General features: G+C 43.9%; 1 protein-coding gene across 1 annotated transcript; it reads right to left on the bottom strand.

The window, feature by feature from the left end:
* Positions 1–8,901: 8,901 nt before the first annotated feature.
* On the bottom strand, positions 8,902–10,877 carry LOC108157685 (glucose transporter type 3). Its single transcript, XM_017289852.2, has 2 exons — positions 10,677–10,877; positions 8,902–10,609 (listed from the first exon to the last, which is right to left on the bottom strand). The coding sequence occupies exon 2, from the start codon at positions 10,567–10,569 to the stop codon at positions 9,031–9,033; it is 1,539 nt and encodes a 512-aa protein (XP_017145341.1). The 5' UTR covers positions 10,570–10,609; positions 10,677–10,877; the 3' UTR covers positions 8,902–9,030.
* Between the last annotated feature and the right edge of the window lie 15,694 nt (positions 10,878–26,571).

Below are 26,571 nucleotides of genomic sequence, written 5' to 3'. Positions count from 1 at the left end.
CAAATAAATAAACAGATCCAATATTTTCATCCAATATATAGATGATAAAACGTAGTTTACCAATTTTTATTCAAAATAAAGCACTGCACCTGTATTTCTAAAAAACGAATAGTACATCAGAAAATGAAGGTCTATTTAAAACTAAGTTCGTATAATCACTCGTATGTGTTTTCATAAAACAAGAGAGATTTATCATGTCAGGTATCTGTAGTCAATGAAGGCCCATTGCCTTACTGAGAAGCTGCAACAGTTTTTCGAAACGATCTTTAAAAACCAAGGAAATTGTTACATTGATCATAATGAATGCGAAGAGGTGTAGAACCTTTTGAAAAATATTTTATCTTCGTATGCAACAAACATATGTATACTTATGCACAAGTGCACCCAAAGTACTGAAACTTACAAAGTTTTCTAAGATCCAGGTGTTCGAGCAAAAAGTCTAGTCATTTTGGATTTGGATCTTTGGATCTTGTATCACAAGTTGTTTTGATGGAAAAATACGAGGGTGGTCTGCATAAGTACTGAGCCTCACCGTGCTCCGAAGAAGGCGAATACTGTCTTATCGGCCGGAAAGGTGATGGCCACCTATCACAGGGCTCGTCAGTTGCAGAAAAAACGGCCCCATTTGGGGAATGAAAAAGTGATCTTCGACCATGACCACACACTGGTTCCCACCTCCGGCGTCGCCACAGCTAAATTGGTCGAATTGCACTACGAACTGCTGCCTCATCCGCCATATTCTCCAGATTTGGCCCCGCGTGACTTGTTTTTATATTCAAACTTGAAAAAGTCTCTAGCCGGACAGAAATTTGGATCAAAGAGGAGGTCATCGCCGCTGGGCATCAGATGGGTCCTACGAGTCCGATTCGGCTGAAATTTTGACAGTAGCCGTCGAAACGATAGTTAATCTCTTTGCGATACTGGCGCGGGCGGTGAGGCTAAGTACTTATGTCCCTGACCCCATGTCCCAAGATATTTTCACCCGATTTCTTTAGTTCTTAAAACCTCTGGCATCAAGTTGCTCATCCGAAGGGCAGGTGGTCTGCAATTTGCTCTTTGAGTATTGTGTTACGTTACCTAATATATGTATGTACAAAGTACGTTTGTATGAATGTATGAATCTTATATTCAGAATATCCAAGTGTCTCATATAGGTATGTTAACTGTGTAAACATGAAACATGCTCAACCTTTCCATATGTTCTTCTGATAGCCAGAGCTTCTTTGCGAGTTCATGTACGATAAATGGGTGGTGCGACTCACTTGGCAATCGAATCACGTATCGTTCGTGTTTGGTGATTATAAAGTTTTAATGAATACGCACCACTTGTCCTCCATCTCCATGGCAACGCGAACGAACGCCCAATCGGAGTTGTGGCAGCCAACACCAGCCCCAGATGAAACAACTGCAATGGCATTTCATTTTTACAACGGTTCCATGCAGGGCGGCATGCGACTCGAGGATATTAACACGTACAGAGTGTGTACCATCGAATCTGATGTGCGAGCATCTAATGTCCTTACAATGCATAAATATGAAAGCCATTCTCAAGCCCCACCTTCCTTTCCCTTCATCCGCCTCGCCATTCAATTGGCTTGCGTGTCGTCCCTTCTACTTTCCTCAATCTGGAAGAGCAGTAGACATAGCAGACACTGTGAAGTGTGCTTTGGATTGTCTTTTAGGTCGTTAAGGCGCACGCATTGTCTTGGAAGCTTTCATTTATACTTTTAATATTTGTGCGACATGCCAAATACACATGGAATATACGAGTAATATGACGGCTGTGCCTATAAATCGGACATAATCGACATCTCTGGTGGTTAGCGATCCGATCTATTCTTTGCTATTAATTTGTAAGAATATATAAATTTCTGAATTTGGAAATCTGTATAATCTATATAATTTAGATATATCTATGTAGATAGCTATAAGTACAGTGGTCGTATCCGGGCGATTCCCTGAATGTCTACATATATGTGTAGCATATATATATGAATGTACTCGTATGTATGCTCATATATATTAATATAATAATATAATATAATAGCCCTGATATTATTATACTTGCAGAAATATGTCTAATAATAAATAAGAATTAAATGGATTTTTTGCAATTAAGGGCAAGGAGTTCAAATTTTTCCAGCTTTCTTCTGCGGACTCTGACTCCTCCGGAGAGCCTCTTCCGTCTGCTTGGCTCATTTTATTTGTGCACTTTAATGGTATTCAGCATAATAATTTCAATTCGCGCATGAATATTTTTTTCCACTGGATGCAATTTTAAATTTCCCGTCCCGTAATTATATTTATGCAAATGCGCAGACCCCCCCATACTCCATACCCCCATCCACGCCAGCATGTGTGGGCGGGTCTGGGGTGGTCTGGAGGTGCCTGTGTGGACATGAATATGCGTGCTTGGCAAGCTTCGGGCAGAAGATAATTTTCATTTTTAATATGCTTTCGCATGCCCGGAGTTTGTACATTAAATTTATTTATTGGCGCAAATATTGGATCGGATGCCGATGGCTCGGGTCTTTTGCCATTTGCATTATTGCGGCTCCTTCTCCACACAAAGTGCACACATGTGTATCCGTACTTACGAGTAAATACATACATATATTCTCGTATATGTGTGTACATGCATACATATATCCGTAAGTATTTCAATATCTGACTGTGCTGCTTAACTTCTATAAACTTGCAGTGGAATGTGATCAAGTATATAGACATGTGTATGACTAGAGGTTTTAATATTTTGTGTGGCCGTCTTCGAATTATAAGTATTATTATTATACTTATGTATATAAAATATGTATATGTATGTTTATGTATATGTATATATAAAGAATCTAGTTATTTATTTAGCTAATTAAACCTTCGAGCAGCATAAACAGCAGACTGCTCGAAATTCCACAAGTCAATTCTGTGTTGATTAAATGACCACTGGATATAATAAAGAACGGATTTAGTTAGCCAGATGTTTCAAAGGATCTGTATTCGATCTATTTCTAAAGTTCATGCACGCAACTTAAAGCTTGAAAATTGTTGAGTCGGCTTCCACTTATTGTTGGAGGCAAACCTGGTTCTTGCAGAGGCAGAGCACAGGCAGGACCCAGCTCCCGCTTCGTCTCCCTCTTGCCAAATGCCAAAGTTGCAGAGGCTGGGTGGGAGCAGGAGGCGCTGCCTGTTGTTTGCTCAAATGGAATTTCCAAAGTCGTTTAGCTCCTTATTTTTCTCGTTTCGCTTTTCTTAAATGCCATTTTTTTCCATTTCGTGCGTTCGCATTCCGGCAGCTGCCGCCAGCGCTGCCGACGTTGCCGGAAGCCGATGCCGCTGCTCCGGGGGTGGCTGTGCGGAGTTCCTGAGTGGAGAGCAGCAGCATGGAGAGCGAGAGAGCCGCATCGATGGCGGTGGAGAGGAAGATGGCTGGTTGCCACGCCAGAACCAGAACCCACCCCTACATCTGGTCCGTTGTTTTCTTAGCCGCATTTCTTTGGCAGCCAACTGTTTCTTCTTCCGCCGGAGCCGAAGCTGTAGCAGGAGAAGGGGCATCGTCTTAGAGCCTGAGATGGCATTCGAATAGTTTGCTTAGGTTCATTTTCTGTGGGTGGGCTGGTGGATGGGGATGGGGATGGGGTGGCAGCGGGCGGGCATGGCCATTGTTGCCAGAGTGTGCGCTCGTAAAGAAGATTTATTGGGAAGTTGCGCGCGCTTCTTGGGGCGCACGTAGCTTGGGCCACAGCAGCAGCAGCAGCAGCAGATTCCATTTGGCCGTGCTTCGCCCCAAGCAGGGAAATTGGGTTTGCTCTTCCATTTTCCCCGCTGCGGCCTGTGGCATGGCTTCACTGTTGGTCTCGGCGCCCCTCCCTCATCACGGCCCAGCAGCTTACTAAATTGCTTTTTCTGCTGGGAGATGGAGATGGGATGGAGTCTGAGTCTCAAGAAAAATTACTTTGCACACCCGTACACATCCTCGAAGATACTACGAGTATATCTGTGGAGGGCTGAGGGTGGGGGATATTCCTATATCACATTTCTCACATCTGAGACTAATGCGATTGTATTTTTGAGAGTTTTTCTAATTTGCATTTAATTTTTTGCAGCTGTTACTGTCCTACTGTTGCTGTCCTCCTCTGCCCTGTTTAATTTGGCCGCGCTTAAGTCGTTGAAAATTCTGAGAGCGTTTCGCTTTCAGCTTAACGACGCTCTATATTGAAAGATAAACATTTGAACGGTCGGATTAAGCTCCCCCTAGCATTTGGTATGCAACAGGATGTAGTCGTTAGCTCGGATATGGCCACTATAGGCACTTGGTAAGATCACAGACTCAGGTAAACAACTTTGTGGCTAGTTTTGTGTGCCCTTCGGTCGCAGCCTTAGCCACAATATTATACACTCATTACTTTACAAAATTTAAATTATTGTTACTGAATATCATAGAGTAGAATATATAGTTATCGAAAAACAATAGCTCAGAATTAACTAGGAATAACTAATTTTCATTCGAAATTAATAAATATATTGGGTTTTAGACAGAGTAATAAGGACAAACTACCATGAACCGATGTAATTAAACAATTTCACCAACTTCAATCAGAGTAATAAGGTGTAACATTTCAGCTATTTACAATTCTCCGGACTAATCAGTAAAAATCAGTAGAACCATTTGTTCTACGGGAACAATTATTAATATTGTAGCATTATAATTTTAAATTTTGAGAAAAGATTTTCCATTAAAAGGTACCTAAAATGTTGTGTGTGTCTGATCAGCGATATTTCAACAGAAATGCAATATAAAGATGTATAAATGTATCAATATTTATAAACTGGTCCTAAATAGTTTTCAAGAAATGTATCTATAATCTTGAAGACTGCGTTCAATGCCTTCATGTACTTATGTGTATATATAATTTGTTTTTATTAAATACATGGGACCTCAGTAACAGATCATAGTTTATATTCATGTTTTAGTGCCGTCGCTGGGCTGGCTTGTCAAGGACGAGACATTTTTATATTCAATAGCAGGTTGTTCTCGGCTGTGTCACGGTGCCCATTTTTTACACTTAGTAATCCACCGCAGCGGACCATACCACTAAAAACTCGACCAAGGTTAATTGCCAGGAACATAAAGAGAGAAAATATTATCTCATTTTTCACGGTAATGAGCTATGAAGTTCGAAGCACTTGGAACTGCAAAAACCCGAGCAGACACAAGGTGCATCACAGTGTGATGATCCGACTAAAAATTTTGTATGCTCACGGATACACAGACAAAACCAAATCCGAGTCCTTGTGCCACCGTGTGTCCCTCGCGTCCAAGGCGTAAAAAATACACAAGAAAGTGGGAGAAGAGAGTGTAAAAAGATGCTCGAAATTATTCTTGGTATTTCCCACAAGACCAATAGAAGAAAATCGAATCCAAGTCACGAAGTTCCAGGGCCAGGAGCAGCGCAAGGACCCCTGTACCTGGCCCGGTTCCACTTTCCTGCCCTGCCCAGCGAATATCGTTTTTCTTTTTCCCTGTCGTTTTCCTTGGCGCAGCCTCAGCCACCGCGAGCAGCATTCTTAATCTCGTTTATGGCCTCGTTCATCCTTGGCAGGGAACGCAGCCCCCAAAATGCCGGGTGTGGTGGGAGGAGAGGGGTCCTTCGTCCTACGGCGCCGCTACAACGCCCATTACAATAAGCAACTAGGAGCTGGCGACGCCACGACTGGGGCAGGAGCTGGAGGCGCTCCATCCCGCGTCCGACATCCCGAACCGCGTATCGTGCTGGTATCTTCGGATGTCCTTTTGCCATTTCCGTTCGTTTGCAGCGGAGGGACGCGGGTGAACACTTTTTTCGCCGCCTTATCCTTTTGGGATTTTGCGCCATTAACGGGAATTGCTTTTCGCCCAAATTATGTATGCCTCGAACACGGCAGCAGAAGCTTTAATGTTTTGTAAATTCACATAAGGAAACCATTATCAACCTGAAATATGAAAGCAATTTTCATGCATCCCATCGGCTCAGCAGCGCTTTCCCGTTTTTTCCAATTCTTCTGCCTTCGGGTCGCTTATCTTCACGAGTTTTTGCTGTGAAAGTGTTTGTCCACGGCCAAACCACAGTACTTTGTGCAAAAGTACTCAGTAAGAAAATCTATATTTTCAACATTTCAACAATATTCTAAAATCGAAGCTGCACGGAAGGCGAACGAATTATACAGATTCATTTATATCGATAATGAGTTTAAAAGAAACCTAAAAGTTGGTTTTACCCTGTCAGCATTTTCACTTGTACTATGTACGATAGCACACGATATGGCTCAGCCAGTGAAGATAAAATCAGTAAAGAAGTAATTTGGGTAGTTCTCAAAATGAAATCAAATTATATAGTTCTTTATATTTAAAGTTGTATTTATCCAATGAACCATAAATAAATAAAACTGTAGTATTCTTGGTTAATTTTTATATCTAACTTATAGAATATATACATTTTTGTTACGGGTATTTGCATTTTAGCACCTTTTTATATAAAGATATATATAATATATTATTGTTGTTGTAGCATCTCTTGGAATGTTACAATTTTCGAGGGCTTGCAAGGATGAAAGATATCACATATATGCATAGATATCTCCCGACGGTAAAGTGACAACCACTCATTGGTGGTCCAACTTTTCCAAGCTAGCACGTTCTCCTCCCCCGAATCACAGACCTTCGGCTGTTGTCGTCTGGTTCATGGATCTGTCCGCTTCTCTCTGCCTTTCTGGCTCTGGTGGCCTCAAGCCGAAGAGGACGACAACGTCGTCTGTGCCTTGGTCCTCATCTTCGTCGCCGTCGTCGTTGCCGTTGTTGCCGTCGTCTTCTTCGACGCCAATTGCTGGGAGCATCGTTTGGAGCCATTTCGGTAGCCATAACAATTCTCGTAATACTTCGGGCATCGCCGACTAAACGATAATCGCGCGTAAAAGCGCCACTAAAATCAATACGAGGACAGGCTCCTGCCGCAGTCGGGGCCGTGCACAGCGAGTGGCTTTCGGTTTCACCTTCGTTGGCTCTGGCGCTGGCGCTGGCGTCTTGCCGTCCTTCTCGCCAAAACGCAGCCAAAGAAAAGTTTCCTCCGCACAAGTGGGCGGTTATGCACATGCGCTTCTTCTGGACTCCTTGCCAGGGCAAGTAGTGGCATTGGACATGGCCAACAGCGACTTAAGGCGAAATGAAGTCAGCTCACACAAATTGAGTGTATTCGGGGTTTATCAGATGCGGATTTATACATTCACATATGTGTGTATGAGACACCACATGACAACGGAACGTCTGCTGAATGAAGGGGAACTGATGAGGAAAAAGTCTCTTGGATCCATCGAAAATGGCACAAAAATATCCATTGTGCAAGTTTGTTGTACAAGCATCTCTCAACAACTGTGCTGTTCATCAAGTTTTATCTGATTGGATCTTCGAATCTCGATTCAATTAGCGAATGCAACTCATTATGATTCAATTTGAATTCTCTTTGTTCATTCCGTTGTAAACGTTTACTCGAATAATTAATTTTCCATTTCAGCCAATGAAATTATACATTTAAATTTCCGTCGAGAAGTGCACAAGCAAGCGAGTCACCTTAATAATTAACGATCGGGGAACCTAACCCAGCTCGAGCCGAACATTTTAATCAGCCCCTGGGACTGGCATTGGCCTGACCACATGGCGGAGTCCTCCATTAATTTATGCCCCAGCGGCATGGCGATCGGTTCGGAGAACCCAGCGGGTCAGGTAAGCGAAATGAGAAATTTATCAAATTTATTGGGGGGAATGAATTGAGATATAATTCAAAGGAATTATAAAGACCAGGACCAGCCACCAAAATGGAGGCTTAAAAAAACAATAAATTACGTAGGAAAAAAACACAAAAACTGAAACAAAAGGTATAGTCCCATCCCACTTCCAGGCATCTCTCCGCCCGCTCTGTCGCGATCTACGGCGTGCCTCTGCCCAGAAGCAAGCCCACTTGGTCTTGGACTCCGAATGCTCGGACCTGGCGACCTCACGCTGCGTCCGTAATTAAAAGTCGTAAACTATTTTTACGGTGCCTCATATATTTGCGGCCACAGAATGTCAACCCTGCCAGGGGCGGATCCGACTTGGTTCGATTTGCATGCGGAGCTGAGCTCGTGGGAAGGTACGCGCATCTGGGCATTGAGTATCTATGGCGACAGGTGAGCAGACGCATTTTTTGAATTAAACCCGGATAAATAATCAGCCAGGCCAGGGCAGGCAATTCACTTGAATTGATATAAGTGGAAGAACGCCAGCGGACCTCTGCGAATCGTCTCACTTGTGTATGAATATACAATACATGTACTTGTACAACGTACATCGAACATGATCGTGCGGGGAAATGGCGACTGGCGAATAGCGAATGGCGAATGCGGCCCGCTTATCTCAATGAACCGCAGGGTCAGCGACGAGTCTTTGCGTTGGCGTCTGTGCAGTGGCTTATTAATTGGACTTAATAGCAGTCTAAATCATGTGACAAAATGCAAATTAATATTTATACACTCAAGTATACAAGTACGAGTATGTAGTCGTCCGACTCTGAGTCCGTCCGATATCGCCGCACCCGCTCTGCAACTTGATTCCGCTCCCTCGCTTGGACTCCTGACGAAGCAGCTTTCAGCGACAACGGCGCATAAATTCATAAATGTGCCACGATTCCCAATGAATTTACAGTGTAAAACATAACTTTTAATTACGCGAGCATGGAAAAATGCGCAGAAAACAGAAATCGTCATGGCAAAAGCATAATTTCAAAGTAAGCTCCAAAGATAAGCCAAAGTGAATTAGGATCCAGTAATATCGTTCATAAGTACACGAGGAAGCGGTAATTTCGTAATCTCCCAAGGATCAATAAAATTACCAATCTTATAATTTCAATTCTTTTACATTTAAAAGTCATGATAAAATACCGTAACTTTACGTTCCTTAGTCTTTGTGAAGAGTACTCATAGGCTATAAATTTCAAGAGTATTTAAGATTTAATGGGAAAATATCGCTCAGTCGTCAGAATCGTCGCTGCTGGAATCGTCGATTGATGCCACGTTTCTCGTGTTCATAAAGCCCCCTAGCTTATGCTGGATCTTTTGAGGCGTCAGATCTTTGGTTTCAGGTAAAAATATTATACCATATATGCACACTAGCAGCGAGACTGTGGCCATCAGAAAGAAGACTCCCGGCTTGGCCAGTCGTTGTTCGTGGCCAGATCCATACCATATGACCACAACGAATGCCGTTAGCCAGTTCAAGGTGACACTCAAGGAGCATCCCAGCGGACGCATTGGTTTCACGAAGAGCTCCACATTGATCAGCCAAGTCAGCGGGCCCAGACCAGCGGTGTAGGTGGCCGCGCACAAGGACATGGAAACCAGGGATGCCCATGGAACGCTGTTCTCATGGTCGGTTATCAGCTTCAGCTTGAAGCAGAGGCCCGTGTACAATGTGCAGACGAAGGTGACGAGCGAGGTGATGATCAACAGCGGCCGACGACCGGCTAGGTCTACTAGCATGAAGCAGACCAGAAAGCCGAATATCTCGGCCACTGCGAAGGCAGCAGCGCACTCGTAGCTCAGGTGCATGCTGACCAGGATGTGGGTCGAGTAGAAGACAAAGACCGTGGACCCGCTGAGTGTCTGCAAGATGGTCAAAGACGACGCCCGGCACAAGCTGCGCCTCGTCTTTCTGCGCTTGAATCCGAGCATAATGTTCTGCTGGAGTGCTATTTCGCTTCTCGTTCCCTCGAGCATCAGTTGCCGCATCTCCTTCCTGGTGTCGTAATATTTGCCCCGCAGCCAGTGCAAGCTCTCATTGGCCCGAGAATAGTTACCGCGCGCCCAGTAGTAGGATGGCGACTCGGGGATCAGGAACTGCAGCAAGCAGAGGAGCAGCAGCACCAGGTTGACGATGTTGATGATCCACAGGTCCAGGAGTCTGCCTATCGCGGAGCTGTAAATCACGCCCAGAATGAAGGCCCCGTGGAAAACGGAGACAAGCGCCCCCCGATGTCGGACTTGACTGATCTCGACAGTGTAGACTGGCACTACCACGCAGAGCGCACCACCGCACATTCCCTGCATGAAGCGTCCCACGTAGAGCATGCTAACATTCTTGGCGAAGATCAGCATGCTCCAGCCCAGGCCAATGGGCACCAGCTGCAGGATCATTACCTTCTTGCAGCCCATACTCTTCATCAGCAGTCCCATCGGAATGCTCCAGCTTGCCGCCCCCAGGGTCAGCAGGGCGCACACCCATTTCCACTCCTGCTTAGAGGGCGTGAAGCTGTACGCGCTATGGTCCAAAACCAACGCCTTAGATGGGGCCGACCAGCCAATGGCGATGCCGAAGCAAAAGGTGCAAATATTGCTAATTACCGTTGCCAAACACTGACCCGTATTGTCTTCGCCCTTGGTAATATCACTGACTGATGGAATCGTCACATGTGGGGGCTGGGACGATTGGGGCTCTGTTCTTTGGGCGTCTGTTCTTGATGGAGGCTGTGATTCTGTTTCCGGTTGGCTACACCACCATCCAAACACCATAATCTTACTCTTCTACGCCACTAATGTCCAAAAATGTGTTCTGTGGAAAATATACATACATATATGCTATAATAATTACATGAACTATGCGAATATTGATCATCTACCTGTTGTATTTTGTTCGAAAGCGCACAGAAAGGTAATAATAATACGACTACGTTTCCTTATTAAATATACCATGAAGAAGGGATGACCAGATAAAGTACAGATTCGAGGAACAGCCTAACCATATTTAGTTGTTAGTATTTCCTAGAGTAAATTACAAAATATTGAAACCCTATACATTTCATCATTGATATTGACATTGACTCTTAATCCAAATACTACTACTAATCAAATACCGATATCAAAGGGAGGTGAATATTCAGCTGTCACTTGAGCTTTCTCTTCAAAATAATACGATGCAGGACAACAAGTAATTATAGAACGCATTGCTAGCGAAAGGGTACCACATCTACCGGGGGAGGCTATGCAATATTGCATTTATAAATCGCATACTGCCGGATAAAGTACCATGGAGGACTGGGATACCAATTCAGCAATAAACTGGCATCTGCAAATATTTGTTTGCTTCTACGATCACACAAACATACATATACGAGCACTCGTAGGTGTTCAAATATGTATGCACCCTTGCTCTGCTCCTGAATTCCGCTTTCCGTTTCCGTATTTCGCATTCGCATCCGGAGCTGTATTTTGAATTTGTGCGAGTGTCTGTCCGTGTGTATTGTCCGTGTGGCAGAGGCGGAGTGTAGATATTTATGCGTATTTGATAGCACTAATGGGCCATTAAATGCGTACGCAAATACACACACGTACCGACATGTGTGTTCGGATGTCTAAACGAGCTTATGTGGGTGCAAGGATGAAAATGTACCTAAGCGAATCTAAATGGCATCGGGGGCCCTGAACATGCAAAATCATGTACTCGTAAATCTGCTTAATGCCGGCAGTCTCCGGACACAGTGAGAGACCCGACCCAACTGGGAATGGGAGCTGAGGCAGGATCAGGTGCCGGGATAGGAATGGGGTGGGGGTGGGGGTGGGGATGGGGCACAAGTCCACAGTCTACCATGTCATGGTGGATGCTTGTTTACCCCCGAGAGGAAGTCGAATGTGGATGTGACTCTGGACTGGTGTTTCGGGTTCGGGAGTTTCGTAATGGAACTCGATGTGTTTCTGCACCGGTGTGTGAGTGGGGGGGGGGGTGCTTTCGAATACGTATTACGCAACTAACGAAAATTAACGTTAATAGCCCTGAGTATCAAAATAATGGCAGTCGCCTGTTGGTTGCCCTCGCTGCCTTTGCCGCTGCCGTTGCAAGGCCGTTTTTGCGGATTGGATGGGTCGTTCTTAGAGTTGGGGCTGGCAGAGCGCCCCACGAAGGTCATATAAATTTCAAAAACTCATTCCGGACTTAGGCAAAACGTGAAAATATTGTTACGACCTCTTGTGCTCCTGTGATGCTGTGCTCCAGCGCTCCCCTCCGTTTATGTGCAGTAAGTTTCCTTTTCCTTGGAAGATATCCTGGCCATCGAACTAAATTAGATTTTAGTCGCAAAATTACGATATTCGAGTACTTAATTGAGAAAAGTGAAGCAGCGATTTTTAATGATGTTGTCGCTGCGGTGGATGGTTGGAGGAGAGATGGGCTGTCGTTTGGAACCGGGTTTTCTCAGGAGGAAACCCTTATAAAATATACTCGTTGTAATGTGTTACTATCTTTTTGTAAAGGATGGCGCCGCAAAATGTTATCTCACAAAATTCTAATAAAAATGGATGCCAGTTATATTTTCCGAAATTAATCACTTCGTTAATATCCCACATCTGGATCTCTCACTGAGTACATCCACAAATAGTCCACGTATACTACTAGCTACTATTATAGTACAGTGGTGTTCATAGACTTAAGACTTAAGAATTTAAACGAAAATCAAGAAAAGTTTTTATTTCACAGCTCCAATTTTTTGTCTGCGTTCTAATACAACAAAAACCAAGTTATAAAAGTTTCATTATTGCATCTAAATTCCTTTCCTTTTACTATAAGAAATGGTCTCTTTTCAAAGAATTTGTAAAATTTATTCTCCGAATTTTTCTTCTTTCAAAAAGGTAAAGATATATCTGTGTGTATGTGCATATGTGTATGTACCTTTGTAAAGAACGCAATTCAGTTTTCAACAAAATTGAAATTTCGAACCATCCACCCACCACGCAGGAGAGTCCAAAAAGGGAGGAGGTCGGTCGGCACAGAATTTTGTGAACTGTGCGAGTATACTCGTATGCGTGTATGGTATCATTAATTTTTATTGGAGAGCTTTCAGGACCCCCTTTCGCATTGAAATCGAATGAAATTCAGTTGTTGGTTGGTTGCTTGTTGCTGGGACTCACGCTCATATCCGGGTGGAGCAGAATGTGCTCGGAGATTGGGTTGCCTGGCTGTCGGGGACGACAAAATCGCAATAAGCAGTTAAAAAATACTCGTAATTGCAATGGGGCCAAAGCCCCTCGAGACGGCCATGGTGCATGCTCCATATGAGTTGTTATTGTTGCTGTTGCTGCTACTTGTGTGAACGTGCGCATCGACTCGATTTCGATTCAAACCTTTCCTTCAGCAGAGGACAACAGCAGGATGATACTCAGTAGACTCGTTCCGGCAGAAATTCATGAATAAGAAGATGGAATTGCTTTCAGAGCAGCCATTCCTTACAACATTTTTCAACGGTCTCAAAGAAGAACTTCTCCTGTTAAAGTTGAGTCACCAAATAGGAAATTTAAGGATTCCACCATCTACTATTATGGCTCATTAAATTCGGGGTTTTTTCAAGTAATTCAACCATTTCATTCATTTCCAAAGAGGGTAGTAATTTCCTTCGATTGTACCACTCCAATATTTAAAATTTTCCCTTGCCATACACTTTCTCGCGTGCTTGCTGGTTTTTGAGTACTCTACAGTTGTTCCAAATTCCACTTCACATTAGCGAAGATTTCTTTAATTAATAATTAAGAATTAATCTTCTAGAAGATCTTCATTAGAGTACAAATATTGTATTCCACATAATGTTCAGTTTATTAAAATGACTTAGATATACATAGATCAAAAATATATTTCAATTGCATATTAATTACTTTATACCTTTGCTTATGCTTAGTTTTCTCAGTTGAGAACTTCCCCTGAATAGTAATGCAGAACGTTCGTTATTCGAAGTCATTCACTTCTGCTGCCCTTCCCAGCGGCTTCTAGTTTTCCTTTTGTCCGTTCGTTATTGCCATAATGTTGTTGGCTCCGTGCACGGGGCTTCTGTTGTTGGTGCTCGTGCGGCCCTTGTTGTAGTTATAATGGCTAGTGCCATTCTGGACGCTGGGAGCGGCGAAAACGTTTCACAAATGGGTTCATATTTTGACGTTTAATGTAGCGAAAATGAAGCTGGGATTTATGAAATGTGCACGTTGCCCTCGCGGCCCGTCGCCAACTTCGTCATCGTCTCTGAGTCTCGGAGTCCTTCGCCCTTGCCCTTGCCCTTGGCCGGCGGCAAATATCAAAATGGAGAGCGCAAATCAAGAATCAATTGCATTATTAGAAGCAGTTCGGAATCGCTGGGGCGTGAAAGGGAAAGTCTGCGAAGTCTGTGTCTGACCCGGTCCGGCGAGGGGAAAATAATGTAGCAGGCTTCTTTAAGATTTAAAATTTCCAATATTTTGTGTTAAGCCTTGTGACCAGACGCCGGTGTCCTTTATGGCCAATAGCAATGATGAAAACGCCATCCGATGCGGACTGAAGCTTACCTAAATATTGCTAATCGACTGCCACGGGCACTTGAGGCCAGCAGCTACCAGGCTCCCCCATCTGGGCCGCCAGGGACCCTGCCGCACGCCCGGGATCAAGTAAATTGCGAAAACTATGTGCAAGATGGCCTGTTATTGCAGCTGAAGCGCTTGTAATGATGACTCTAAGTGTCGTTTGCTTAAGTGTATTACCTATAAAAAATTTATACAAGCATGCTGCTGAATTACACGCTTCCCATTCCCACCACCAACTTGAGGGGAGAACCAGACCCAGACGAAACATACAGAAGGAAACCTCAGCCTCATCTGCTTTGTCTCCCTAGCTGCGATAAGCAAGGTGAGGCCCGAGCGTCTCGGCGATAAAATGCAACATTAAGCTGCTGATTTTTTCCTCCCCTTTTGCGGGCCAGGGGGCCTGCTCCAGGCCTCGAGGGGCAGCAGTTCATTAGGGTAGCATGCGAATGGCGATTGCAATTGGGTACGAAAAGGTTATCGAACGTCTTCGGGGTGTCTGTCTATGGATTGAAGCAGAACAGGAATAACGATGGATAAAAACTAATTAGTTATTACTTATGAAAATGCATTTACATTCCTAGGATGCAGAGCGCAGCCATAAATTGTTATTTGTTTATATTTTTATAAATCAATTTTACCGTAATAGTTATTCGAAATATGATAAAAAGATGTTTGCAGAAGTACAATATACATATATAAGTTACGATGTATTATTCATTTCCTCTTTTCCAATTTCAGACGACATTTTACACGCTCCACATGCTGAATGGCAAAAATTGAATATTCAGTTTTCAATATTGTGATTTTCATGGATATCGTTTGAAAACGCTCCAAACTGGTCAGCGATGTTGTTTGTGTTTGTGTTTGCAATATGTAGATTCCTTAATATAATTGTAATTCCAATTAAAGTAATAATGATCTTAATCAAAAAATAAGCTAAAGAGGTTTGTATATAGCGGAAAGGAGGGCCATAAATGGACTAACGAACTGGTTCCCTGAAATTCGTTAGTATCCTGCTGTGGGAAAGCACGTTTTTCCCTTGGCGCTCGTAGTTTATGCTTACAGAGAAATTAAAATAAACGCCAAAAAAAGATTTATTCAATGTGTGTATTAATCTGCTCTGTCCGGACAACGGCCACGAAAAGCCAACCAGCCACCACCATAGGCTGGCTCTCCATCGCAACGACAGCGTCGGCCATCACGGCGGCGGTAGAAAGCGCAGTTCCTGGCCATTTGGGGTGATATCCGGAATGGCTGAACAAGGGACTCCGTCAACCGCCTGGATTTGTGTTCACCCTACTCACACGCGCCCCCTTTCTCTGTCGAGCGAAGGGAGATGGGGTGGGTGGGTGTTTGTGCGCTGCTGCTGGATTTAAATTCTAATCTAACGCGTACAACAGAACAGAACAGAACAGAGCTTGGAGCGCCGGTTGCGCACTTATCCGGCATGGCGGTAATAGCTTTATCTGCCGATAGAATGATGGCCACCCGCCTGATTCATGATCTAGGAACGAGTCGGCTCTGGCCTGCGGATGGTCGTTGGCTCCCTGGGGGTGGCCTCGGGCAGGAAGCGATGGCATGGTCGTTGCCATTCGGAAGCCCGGTAGTCGAATTGAATGGTAACTGATGTGCAGTGTATCGGCGCTTTTGTTCAGCTCAAATGGTGCGAGGTACAGTCCGTTCCATGCTGATAATATGATTTAAAAAACATCCTTTTTAATTGGTAGCTTTTTATAGTATATGTATATATGATACAACATGGCTCAGGCATAAAGCACACAACGATAGATTTTTGAGTTTTGCTGAGTTTTATATAATTATATATAAATATTGCAGAATTTTGCTAGTCCATATCTGAATGTCGCAGACTGTATCAGTTGCAGGCTGATCGACCGTACATGTGAAGCTGGATGGGGATGGTTGGCCGCCACAGGGGCCGTGGCCTTCTGGTATCTACACGCGCGCCAGAGGATATCCTTTTCCTGAAAGACTCCACCAAGGAGCAGCATGGAAAATCGATATCAGCAATGGCAACAGCAGCAACGACAGCGACAACATGGCCACCAGCCACCCTGCCATGAGCCCGGGACCACCAAGTACATCTGGGGGATGTTTGTTTAATTTTCCGCAGTGCAAGTGATGAAAATCTATTGAATGTGTGGCTGGACCCGACCACTGCCGACAACTTCAAAATCTTGTCTGCGTCCTGTGAAAATATTTACTCCGTGCAGCCGAAGCAGCAAAACCGAGCGCGGAGTGACACGGACGTCCCATTTCCTGGGGAGAATGAGGACGGAACGATTCTTGACTCGCCTCACAATGTGCTCTGCGGAATGGCTGGAGGGCGGGGCGACAGGCCGCGAATGACACGCACTCGCTTAAACTGACATTTAATGCCAATACAATGACAGTTATTTTAATTGTGTTTGGGTGCTGCTGAAATTTATGTTATAGCTGTAATTGTTATGGTCAGAGCGAAGTGCTCTCCAGCATTCGATTTTTTGAAGTATTGGATAGGCCTGCCAGGCTATTTCGGGTTGTAGTGGGTTATGGTGTTGATTGTTGAATAGAGTCTACGAGAATATTTTCTTATTGATGCTTACCCTTACTTATATTAAAACATTAATATAAAAATATTGGATTTATGTAAATCTATTTCATAATTCAAATAAATGTATTTTATACCCAAGTATATTTAATATTTTCATTTTTAAATTAGATATAATTTATAATATATTTCCTACAAATATAATTGTATACATATATTTTAAGTATTTGGATATTTACATTAAATATGGGCCGTACTAAGAAGAGGTTTTAATACATTTATAAATAAAATAAAACCCATTCTTTAATTAAATTCCAATTTTTTTTCTTCAGTATATAGTATTGTCAATATTTCAGCTCGGTAAAATATTTGAATGTGCAACTTTTTAACATATCGCCGGATATTCCTTCCTCCTAGCAATTTAATTGAAAATTTCCCATCGTTATTTACCAAATTGTCACTATGTAAAAGAGAAATATTCAGGTTTCTGAAATTATAATTATTCTAAAAAGTTGTATATTCCTAGTAGGGCTTTTTGGTAGTGCGGCTATCTATGCAACTACTAAAGAACGCAACTAATGTCTTGAACAGCCCTTATACTTTATATGTCTCTATCTTTTTGGTTGTGATAGCATAGGTTACATTAGAGCTACCTAGGTCATTGTGCAAATGCATCACAGGGTCAGGGAGAGAGACTCGTTCACGTTGGCCTTAATATCTGGTAGAGTTTCTGATGGTTGTTTCCCTTTACAGGTATTAGTTGGCTTTGTGGTTATGTTTTCAGGTAAAGTTGGGGTAATAGGGGAAAAAATAAAAAAATTTAAGGACTCCATTTGATTCAAGGGCCAAAACCCGTTTAGTCTTAGAGTGCGCTCCTGTACTCCAGAACTGGTTTCCTCGGTTGCTTTTTTCCATGGACAAACTTTAAACTGAAGGGCGGAGTGGGAGAGGGGGCGCCGCAGTGCGTCCACATGCCGCTAGATGGCGCGCGGGTCAATTTAGTGGAATTAATGGAATTGGAATTCATGGCGCGGAAATTGAATTTATGTGCCGCGCCGAGCTGGGCTCGAAGGCCGTCGGGTGCCGGCAAAGGCAATCGGTTTTTAATGCGCCATTGAACCATACGATTCGAAATTGTTGCGATTTCCAGCGTTGGAAATGCAGCTAAACCGGGACGTGGTCTACGGAATCCCTTAGCTCGGCAAAGTTTTGTTGGCCAAAAGTAAACTTTATTCTGGATAATGGCGGACATACTCGTAAATAGTGAGGGGGGCCGCAGGGAAGTTCGAGTAATTAAAAACACGTTTTGTCCTTTTGGGCCACTCTCCTGTACCCCACCCTGAATGGAACTGAAGTTGTGGCATTTCTCGCATGCCGCTGCATGGGAAAAGTTCGAAATAAACTTACGTGGCCAGGCAATCCCGACAGCGACGGCGGAGCAAAGGGATCGCAACACATATAACTCTGTGATGTCAACGTTCGTGCCTGGTTTCGCATTCATTCCCTTTCCCGATTCACTCTGCTATATTTTAGCCTCGTACCTTTTGTAACAGCTCCCGGCTCACCTTTCAGGCCACGCCAGTTGTGCGACTTTCTGGCAGTTGATTAACGCAGACGAATCACGATATGTGTGGTTCTCCCCAAGTCTTTATTTTTGGCTGTTGGTTGCCTTTAGTCATTTTGTTGTTTCGGTAAGGTAAGCAAAAGGATTTCCATTGTGTCCGAGGGTAGTGGGGAAATATGAAGAATCGATAATCAGGGAATGTTCAGCACAGATAGAGTCATCGTAGGCTAGGCTTTAAGATTGGCTCCTTAGCTTCAACCCTTTCATTTTGAATTTCTGATGTGCAAACGGGTTACTATCAGGCAGATCATATAAGACTATATCTATATCTATATCTTTTTTGAATCCGCGCAGATATTGATCTAGGGATTCTACATATAAACATTGAAGGTTTCGGATCTAAACAGTGAGCTCTGGTAAAACCTAAATCTGCAAGGAATTTTAAGAACTTTAAATATGTACATTTTCTGGAATCCAATGGCCCAATCCGTAATTTCTTTGGCCATTTTTGTTAATTTCAATGGGCTACGCCGTAAATGGTAATGTACTCGACAGATGAATTTATGGGGGGAACTTTGCCAAGAAATTGATACTCGTATTTGGTCAAGTGCTATCCTATGCGGTCCTGGAGCTACGCCAAATTGTGCAAAGTTGCGAAAACTTTGCGGAATTAATTTGTTAAACTTTGCTGATATACGACGTACTAGGGGTAGGGATAAGGGTAGGGGTACATCCATATCCATACGACCGCTAAGACCGCAATAAACCCACATAAGCCCTGGTTTGTCCTGGCCGGTCCCGGCTATATCCAATCTCACAAATCACATTGATAAAGCGCCAGCACGCAACCCCTTGACTTGAACCCTTTTTCAGCAGCCCATCAAGTCATCCGAGTATATGGCTGCCGTAAGCCTGCTTTAATTACGCTTCACCGACCAGCAAAGCCCCATACCACGTTCTCGTCCAATCCCAAACTCGTTCCGCCCACACCAGACCGGGCCAGAGCCAACGAGTGCGAGAAACATGCGACACAATTAAGCATTCATGGCTCTATGTGAGCTTAAATTTTGACATTTTCCTGTTTGCTTTGACACGACCATTGGATGCTTCTGCGAGCGGACAGACAGCCGGGTGGATGCAGGGTCTGCAATCAGACACACACACACGTCCTGTCCCTTTTCGACGACCTGATCCTGAATCCGGCGACCATTTTATAATGTGTGTATAGCAGCTTAGGGCACCCGGGAGACCCATTGCCGCCGGCACTAAACAATTTTATCATTTTTAATCATCAAAGTGGATTTGCTGCTGGGTCCCTGTGGCCCTGCTTCACTCGGACGACACTCTCGGATTAAAAACTCATATTAAGTTATTATCGGGTGGCAAATACGAGTGTGAGGACGACGAGTGGGCGAGACAGACGTACTTCTCACATCCCACACTCCCGCCGGGAGAAGGAGAAAGAGGTAACGCCGAGAGAGCTGAAAAATTCATGCAACTCTAGGAAATGTCAAAAGATTCTCGCTGCAAATAAAAATTCATTTCTCCTGTGCCACAGCCACAGCCACAGCCAGACGATGTATAAAACATTGTCTGCAGAAGCGGAAGAACAAAGGACTGCTGCCAAATCGGTCTTGTGTTGGCCAAGTGGTGGCTGAGACGGAGCACGACCAGCAGTGAAGTCCGGGCTCATGGTTAATGCATGATTTAATATAATTTTGATGCTCGCACGCATTCTGCAGGCATCGGCCAATTTGGCAGCGCATCAACACGCCATTTGGTGCTGGAACCTGCACTCTCCCATTTCCATGGCCAGACTTCTGCTCCTCCAAGCAGACCGGCTAAGCCGCGGCGGGCCTTTGCACATATTTCCATTAATGGCCGCATCCTTGGTGGCAAATTGAAGTCAGCTTCAGCTTCCCATTGTCGTAACTCTGCCCCGACGTCTCCTGCACTGCCATTTATTGCCTATCGTACGTTTGAAGAAGTATCCATTGTTTTATCCTCTCTAAAGTAAATGGCTGCTGTCCCTCATGAGATTTCACCGTTTAATGAGCTGGGATTGCCACGGAACGGGGCTCTTCTAGATCCCACTGATATAATGGGTATGAGCCTTGCTATACGGAATGCAATTGGTTCAATTACATTCGGTAGGGAAGTGTTTATGTCAATCTTTGGTCTGTCAAGGACAAAATGATTAGGTAAGTAATAACGTTGGCTATTATTTATTGATTGGTTCTTTCAGCGTTTGAAAAGGCTTTCTTTACAAAGATTAATAAATAAATGGGATAAATATTGAATTAAATCCATATTTTTGATATTTTCTGGATATTTTCCACCGCTGCTTAATGTGACGTTGGATGTTGGAATATAATAGGCTAGACGGAATGGCCGATGGGGAATTAATCCTTTGAGAGTTTTTAGCCCCAGACTTGGTTGTCTTTGCTTGTAGCTGGGATTCCTTAATTTCCTTCTTCCTGCTCGCCTGTGACTCCACAGACCGCAAAACCCAGCTCATGCTCATGGACTGGGTGGAAGGGTGTGTATGTAAAGTGAGCTCAAGTCTGCTCACCCAATCGCCTATTTCCATAGCTGTGGCTCACGTTCCTGGGTAAGTAAAAGTTTGAAACACAAACGCTGTAATTGCCACACGTCCCTGCCGGGCCCGGTCCGACCAGAGCCATTAGGTTCGTAGGAGAATTCCATGAGTGCGCCTGTTGTGAGTAACAGTTTTAGAATTAAACCCCAAAATACATAAATTGCCGTTAACCGCAAGAAACTTTAGCCTTGGCTTGACTCCAGCATCGGCATCATCCTCAGCTTCAGCTTCAGCTTCAGTTTCAGCCTCGGCATCAGCTTCAACTTCAGTCCGGCGGCTCCAAAGGCCCACAGACAGCAGAACTGCAAAACAGAGCGGAGGCAGGATGATGGTCGAAAGGACGGGCACAAAAAGTTGCTTAATTTAATGTTATTTGCATTTTAGCATATAAAGAATTTTGTGTCTTAATCTTTTGACTCTGCGGTAAGCAGGAGAGCAGGAGAGCGAGACCCACTGCCTCTGGAGGCTTTGAATATGCTAGTGCTATTTATGCTCGGGACGTGAGTCCCCGGCGCTCGCTCCTTGGCTCCTTGGCTCCGTCTACGTATCTGTATTTGTCGTGACTGACTGCACTTCGGAGCGATCTGCACACACACGTTGCTACATTGGTGTGGAGTGCAGCTGTGTGCGAGCACAAAAAGGATGCAAATTTATTTCTTCATTTGCATATTTTAAGGAGCTTGCTGCGAAATATATTCTGCACCATCTTCGTCTCCGTCTTTGGTGCTTTCCAATATCCGTGCCCCTCCCTCGCTCGTGGCTCCTTTATGGTCGAAGCCCTTTCTGCCTCCGCCTGATGAAACTTTATGAACTTTGGCTCTGCGCCGCGAGTGAACTATAAATTTCAGACGCTCTGCTGATTGCCATTGTTGTCTCTCCTGCGCCGACTTCGACTCTGGCTCTGGCTCGGGCCATGGATGCGGCTCTGTCTCTCTGTGCCTGCATGTAAATTGTATCTGTATCTCCTTCAATTGTACGCAATCAGTGAAAATGTAACGCAGCTCGTTTTTCAGCCACCTCCAATCCCAACGATGGCCGATCCGATCCGATCCCGCCTCCGAGCCATCGCAGAATCGTAAATTTCCCACCATTCGCCATGATTTCGAAAATGTTTTAATTAAATCTGCGATGGGCTATTAATTTCTGGATTGTCATGTCTCCGTCGTGTGGGAGTTGCCTTTAAAAATAATATAATGAATATTTATTTCACTGGCGCATCTCGCATCTTGTTTTCTCCCTTGTTCGACAATGGAAAACATCGCCAAATAAATGTAATTTTCATCGAGCTTCAGACGCTGTACAAATCAAACCACCATTGGGGCCTTTGCCCATCAGATTGTATTGAAAAAATAAAACTGAATACATCGAATATCTGTCAGACATCTTAGAAAACTTAAAATTTTCATCATTTGTCTATACTTCTATACTATCGTTATCATATTTCTGCTCTAACCACTTTTTGCTTGCTAGAAAGGTGTGTTTATTTTAGGAGCATAGATCGATAATGAAAACGGAATTACATAAGTGGAAAATTAACCTAAAATTTAATTTCTACAAACTTCAACCGAAAGAAGAGGAATCTTCCGACATTTTGAGACTCGCTTTGGTTAATGCCCACATTGTAAATTATTTTTATTCTCGTTCAGCGAAATAAAAAACGAATCAAAGTTGGAATAAAATTATGCGACAATCTGCCAAGGTCTACAGATTAGACGGCAGAACTGTTCGGCTCCGTCCAACCATAAATCGCATTAAAATGCAGAGCAGATCCTTATTGATTCACTAATCGAATTGGCAATGGGGACGGCCAGCAGCGGCAATGGCGCGGACTCGGAGACACACTCGCGAATAACTCATTTAAGGCGAGGGCCGTGCGAGGAATCGAAAGCGATTATGCAAATGGGAAAGCGGACGCCATGAGCATAGGAGGAGAAGGAGGAGGAGGAGGACGAGAGGAGGGAGGAGAAGTAGCCAGGAGAAGAAGCGTCACGCGTCGCATAAATATCTGAAAATGCTTCTAATAATAGTCCCACCGAAGGGGTCGCAGCGAAGGGAGGACTGCGAACAGTGCATCAGCTGCACGAAAAGGAAATGCAAAATAGAAATGGAAATGGAAATCTCAGATGGAGAGGGCGGGAGCCGGACGATATCGTTTTTAATTTGTCTGACAAAAGTTATTTAGCACTCGTTGCAGGCTCAAATCCCCCTATCCATCCTCATCTCCTACCCCTGCCCCACGTTGTGGCAATGCTGCAATTGTGTCAAGGCTTATTTATGGTCCCTCCCCCATGCCCGGATGGGGCAGCCATCTTTCATGCGGGGACTGCAAATTGAAACCAACTTCGGGTTTAATTTCAGTTTTTTGCACAGAAAGCGCATAAATAATAAAATTACTCATCCGCATTGCAATCTACTGATAAAAAAAATTAATTGGCTTTTACTCGTGCGGCCGCTGCGGACGCATCTGAAAAATCGAATCCGAATCGCATTTCGCTACCGCGCATAAATCGTGGATGCAGCGATGCAAAAACCTGATAAATAATTTAATCGAAAATTTTCCGCTGCCCGCCGCAGCTCAAATCCAGAAAATAGAATCGAAAGCGGAAAATGGAAAACACGCACTTCATTTATTTTTAATTTACAATGACGCCGCCTCACCATTTTTGAAGCAAGACCCGAATCCGCTGCTGGCCCCTTCTCGTAGCCTCCACCTGGAGTCTGACCATTCTAGGAGATCTCATCTTACAGCTGAGACTGTTGCAGTTATTTTTATAACTAAATTATATACGCCTGTCTGGCTGCCCACGGCACTTCGCTTCTCTCTCCTTGCTCCTCGCTTCAGATCCAGATCAAGAATCGGATTCAACCTCAGCTCCAGCCACAGCCCACAACGCCCAGCTTCGGGGACAGGCCAAGACCGGGCCTCTCCTCCGTTTCCTGCTCGATTTATGGTGCACAAGGAGCGCGAAACCATAAACAGCTTTTATGGCGTTCTACTGGATTATTGCCATTACAGTCCGTCCACTTTTATCCAGTCAAGCCCAGCCCTGGTTCGGTGCTCAACCCTATCCCCGGACAGATCCTTCTGATTTGGCCAATGCAATAAATTGTGTGCTACACAAGCAATTGTTTTTCCTTGTTCTGCGCCTCTCTTCAATTATCCAGGTACTCAGCAGAGACCACTCGCAAAGCGTGCTGCAAATATTTGATCACTCGATGCATAGGAAGATCGAGGACTTACAATATTTCAGATCTATTGGATAACACATGTTAGGATAGATTTTTAACACCTCAAGAGAACCACAACAAATATAAATATTTCAAAACATAGCCCAATGCTTTATTTTTCGCCTACAATAAAAGATACATTTCTGTGTTCAAGCCCTGAAAATATTTATAGAAACTCCAAGAAAATCCCGAGCCAAACAAAATTATATTTAAACACATTTTCCCTAATTTGCAAAGCTTGGGAGTCGGAAATAGGCACGCCTTTTGATTTATATTCCCATTATGTTAGTCTATGCACACACACATACTCGTATATTATCTACAAATATGTATGTGTGAGTAAATCGATTTTTGCTTTTGTTTCTGGGGCAACGCATTTCCTTATGTACAGGACAAACAGATTCGTTTGTTGGAAATGTTTGTGTTAGCTCGCGGAGCTGAGAAACTTTATTTTGGACCTTGTTTTTTTCCCCCGCCAAAGTGGTTTCGGCCGGCTTGTGACGACATTGTTGTCGTTGTTTTTGTTGTTGTTGGTTCCATAGCCTTAGCCCCCCTTGGGTTTATTCATGACGCATAAATCTTGGCGGCAACACTTTATGCGAACACACAAACACACCAGAAAAAAAATCGCAACCTCAACCCATGTACTCCTCGTAAATTTCGTGAGTAACTTTTTTACGAAATTAAATCTTGTTACAACAACAGCTTACATGTATATAATATATATGTATGTATGTATGTATGTCAGTATACAACAGTGTACACATGTACATGTATTTATGTAATGGTATCTGTTAGGCCTTTTGGCCATTATCTTAGGCTGGACTGGAGACTTCGTCGGCCCCAAAGTGAATCTGACCAAACGAGCCTTTGCGGTGGGCGTTGTTGCTGTTCTGAGTGTGGTGGTGTCGGTGGTGCCAGAGGTGGGTGTGCGGCGGTGTCTTGGCCAAACGCGTGTTTATTGCCCCGCAGCCGGGGGCCGAGATTTACAAGCTGAGCAGCCGGTCGGGCGGCATAAATCTGTCCTCTCGTCCTGCTGCTGGCCAGAAGGGAATCGGAATGAAGTTGTGGGCGGTTGCCGGAGATACGGGGTCTGCTCTAGGACGGCTTGGACTCTGGCACCGCAGAATCGTGCTATCACGGTGGTTGAGACGGATGGTCGTGGTCATGGCGGAGAAGAGCCTAATGAATGCGGTCAACTAATTGTTAATGCACTCGCTATTATGGCCATGCACTGGGAGAAAAACAGCAGCCGTGGCACTTGTGGCTGTTGGGCAGTAAATGTAAAATGCATTTTAATTACCGTCATATATTTTACTTTAAGCATTTCAATGCAAATTTCCCCGCACTGCACCGCGTGGCAGGCATGCTGTGGACTGCGGGCAGTGGGATGGAGCCATATTAAATGTAATTATTTGGCACAAATTGCGTGTTTAGGATTAATTATGATATGGATAGGCTAATAACGCGACTCCAGTGTGGAAAAAACCAATTTTCAAATTATGTGCCGCGCTTTAAATACGCTTTGATTGGTGGATAGGACTCCCCATTAAAGTTAATGCCACACGTCAAAATATTGCAGGGCTCACATTTGCGTGACGTGATGGGAATTTAAGCATATTTTTTTTTGGCTTCGTTTATATGTTTTAAAGCGGAATCTTGTTATGGTCAACGAAAAATTAAATGGGCTACTCACCCTTTCTAGATATTAGGCAAAGCTTCCCTTAAGTCAACTTTTTAAAACCAAAACTGAATATTTAAAAGTTAAAGTCAAATAATGTGTCAGATAAAATAAGAACATATCTCTCAATTATAAAAAATAGTTTTGGGTCGTCGCTCGAATTTGTATACACAAATCCTACTCCACTGAAGACCCAAGTCCCCAGACGGATAAGCCTAGATTCGTATAAATTTTTACCTCAGCCCCTTTTGAAAAGAAAATACTTATATACGATTATCTTCACATAGTCATAGAATTCACGACTTGAAGGATTTAAATAATATTATTTACTTACAGATATCTCTTCTCATTTGGTGAATGAAGTCAATGAATTTGTAACGAGGCCGGACTGTTCTTTCCCAGACCACTGTGCAGACGAGTATATAAAATAAAGCTAATTGCGTAAATGTTTTCATGTCCATGTAAATTTTCATGTCCATGCAACGCCTGTTCCGAACTGCTGGCTTGGGCATCGAGAGGCTGGATCGGGTCTGTGATGAAGGGGGGCAGAGCGGGAGTAGACTCAGAGAAGTCGGGGTCGGTGG

Source organism: Drosophila miranda, chromosome 2 (assembly GCF_003369915.1).
Source record: "Drosophila miranda strain MSH22 chromosome 2, D.miranda_PacBio2.1, whole genome shotgun sequence".
Taxonomy (NCBI): Eukaryota; Metazoa; Arthropoda; class Insecta; order Diptera; family Drosophilidae; genus Drosophila; species Drosophila miranda.
Note: the sequence above shows the minus strand (reverse complement) of the source record. Positions and strands in the feature narration are given on the sequence as shown.

Excerpts from the sequence above, each read along its gene's own strand:
- LOC108157685 (XM_017289852.2), bottom strand. The coding sequence starts at position 10,569 with ATGGTGTTTGGATGGTGGTGTAGCCAACCGGAAACAGAATCACAGCCT.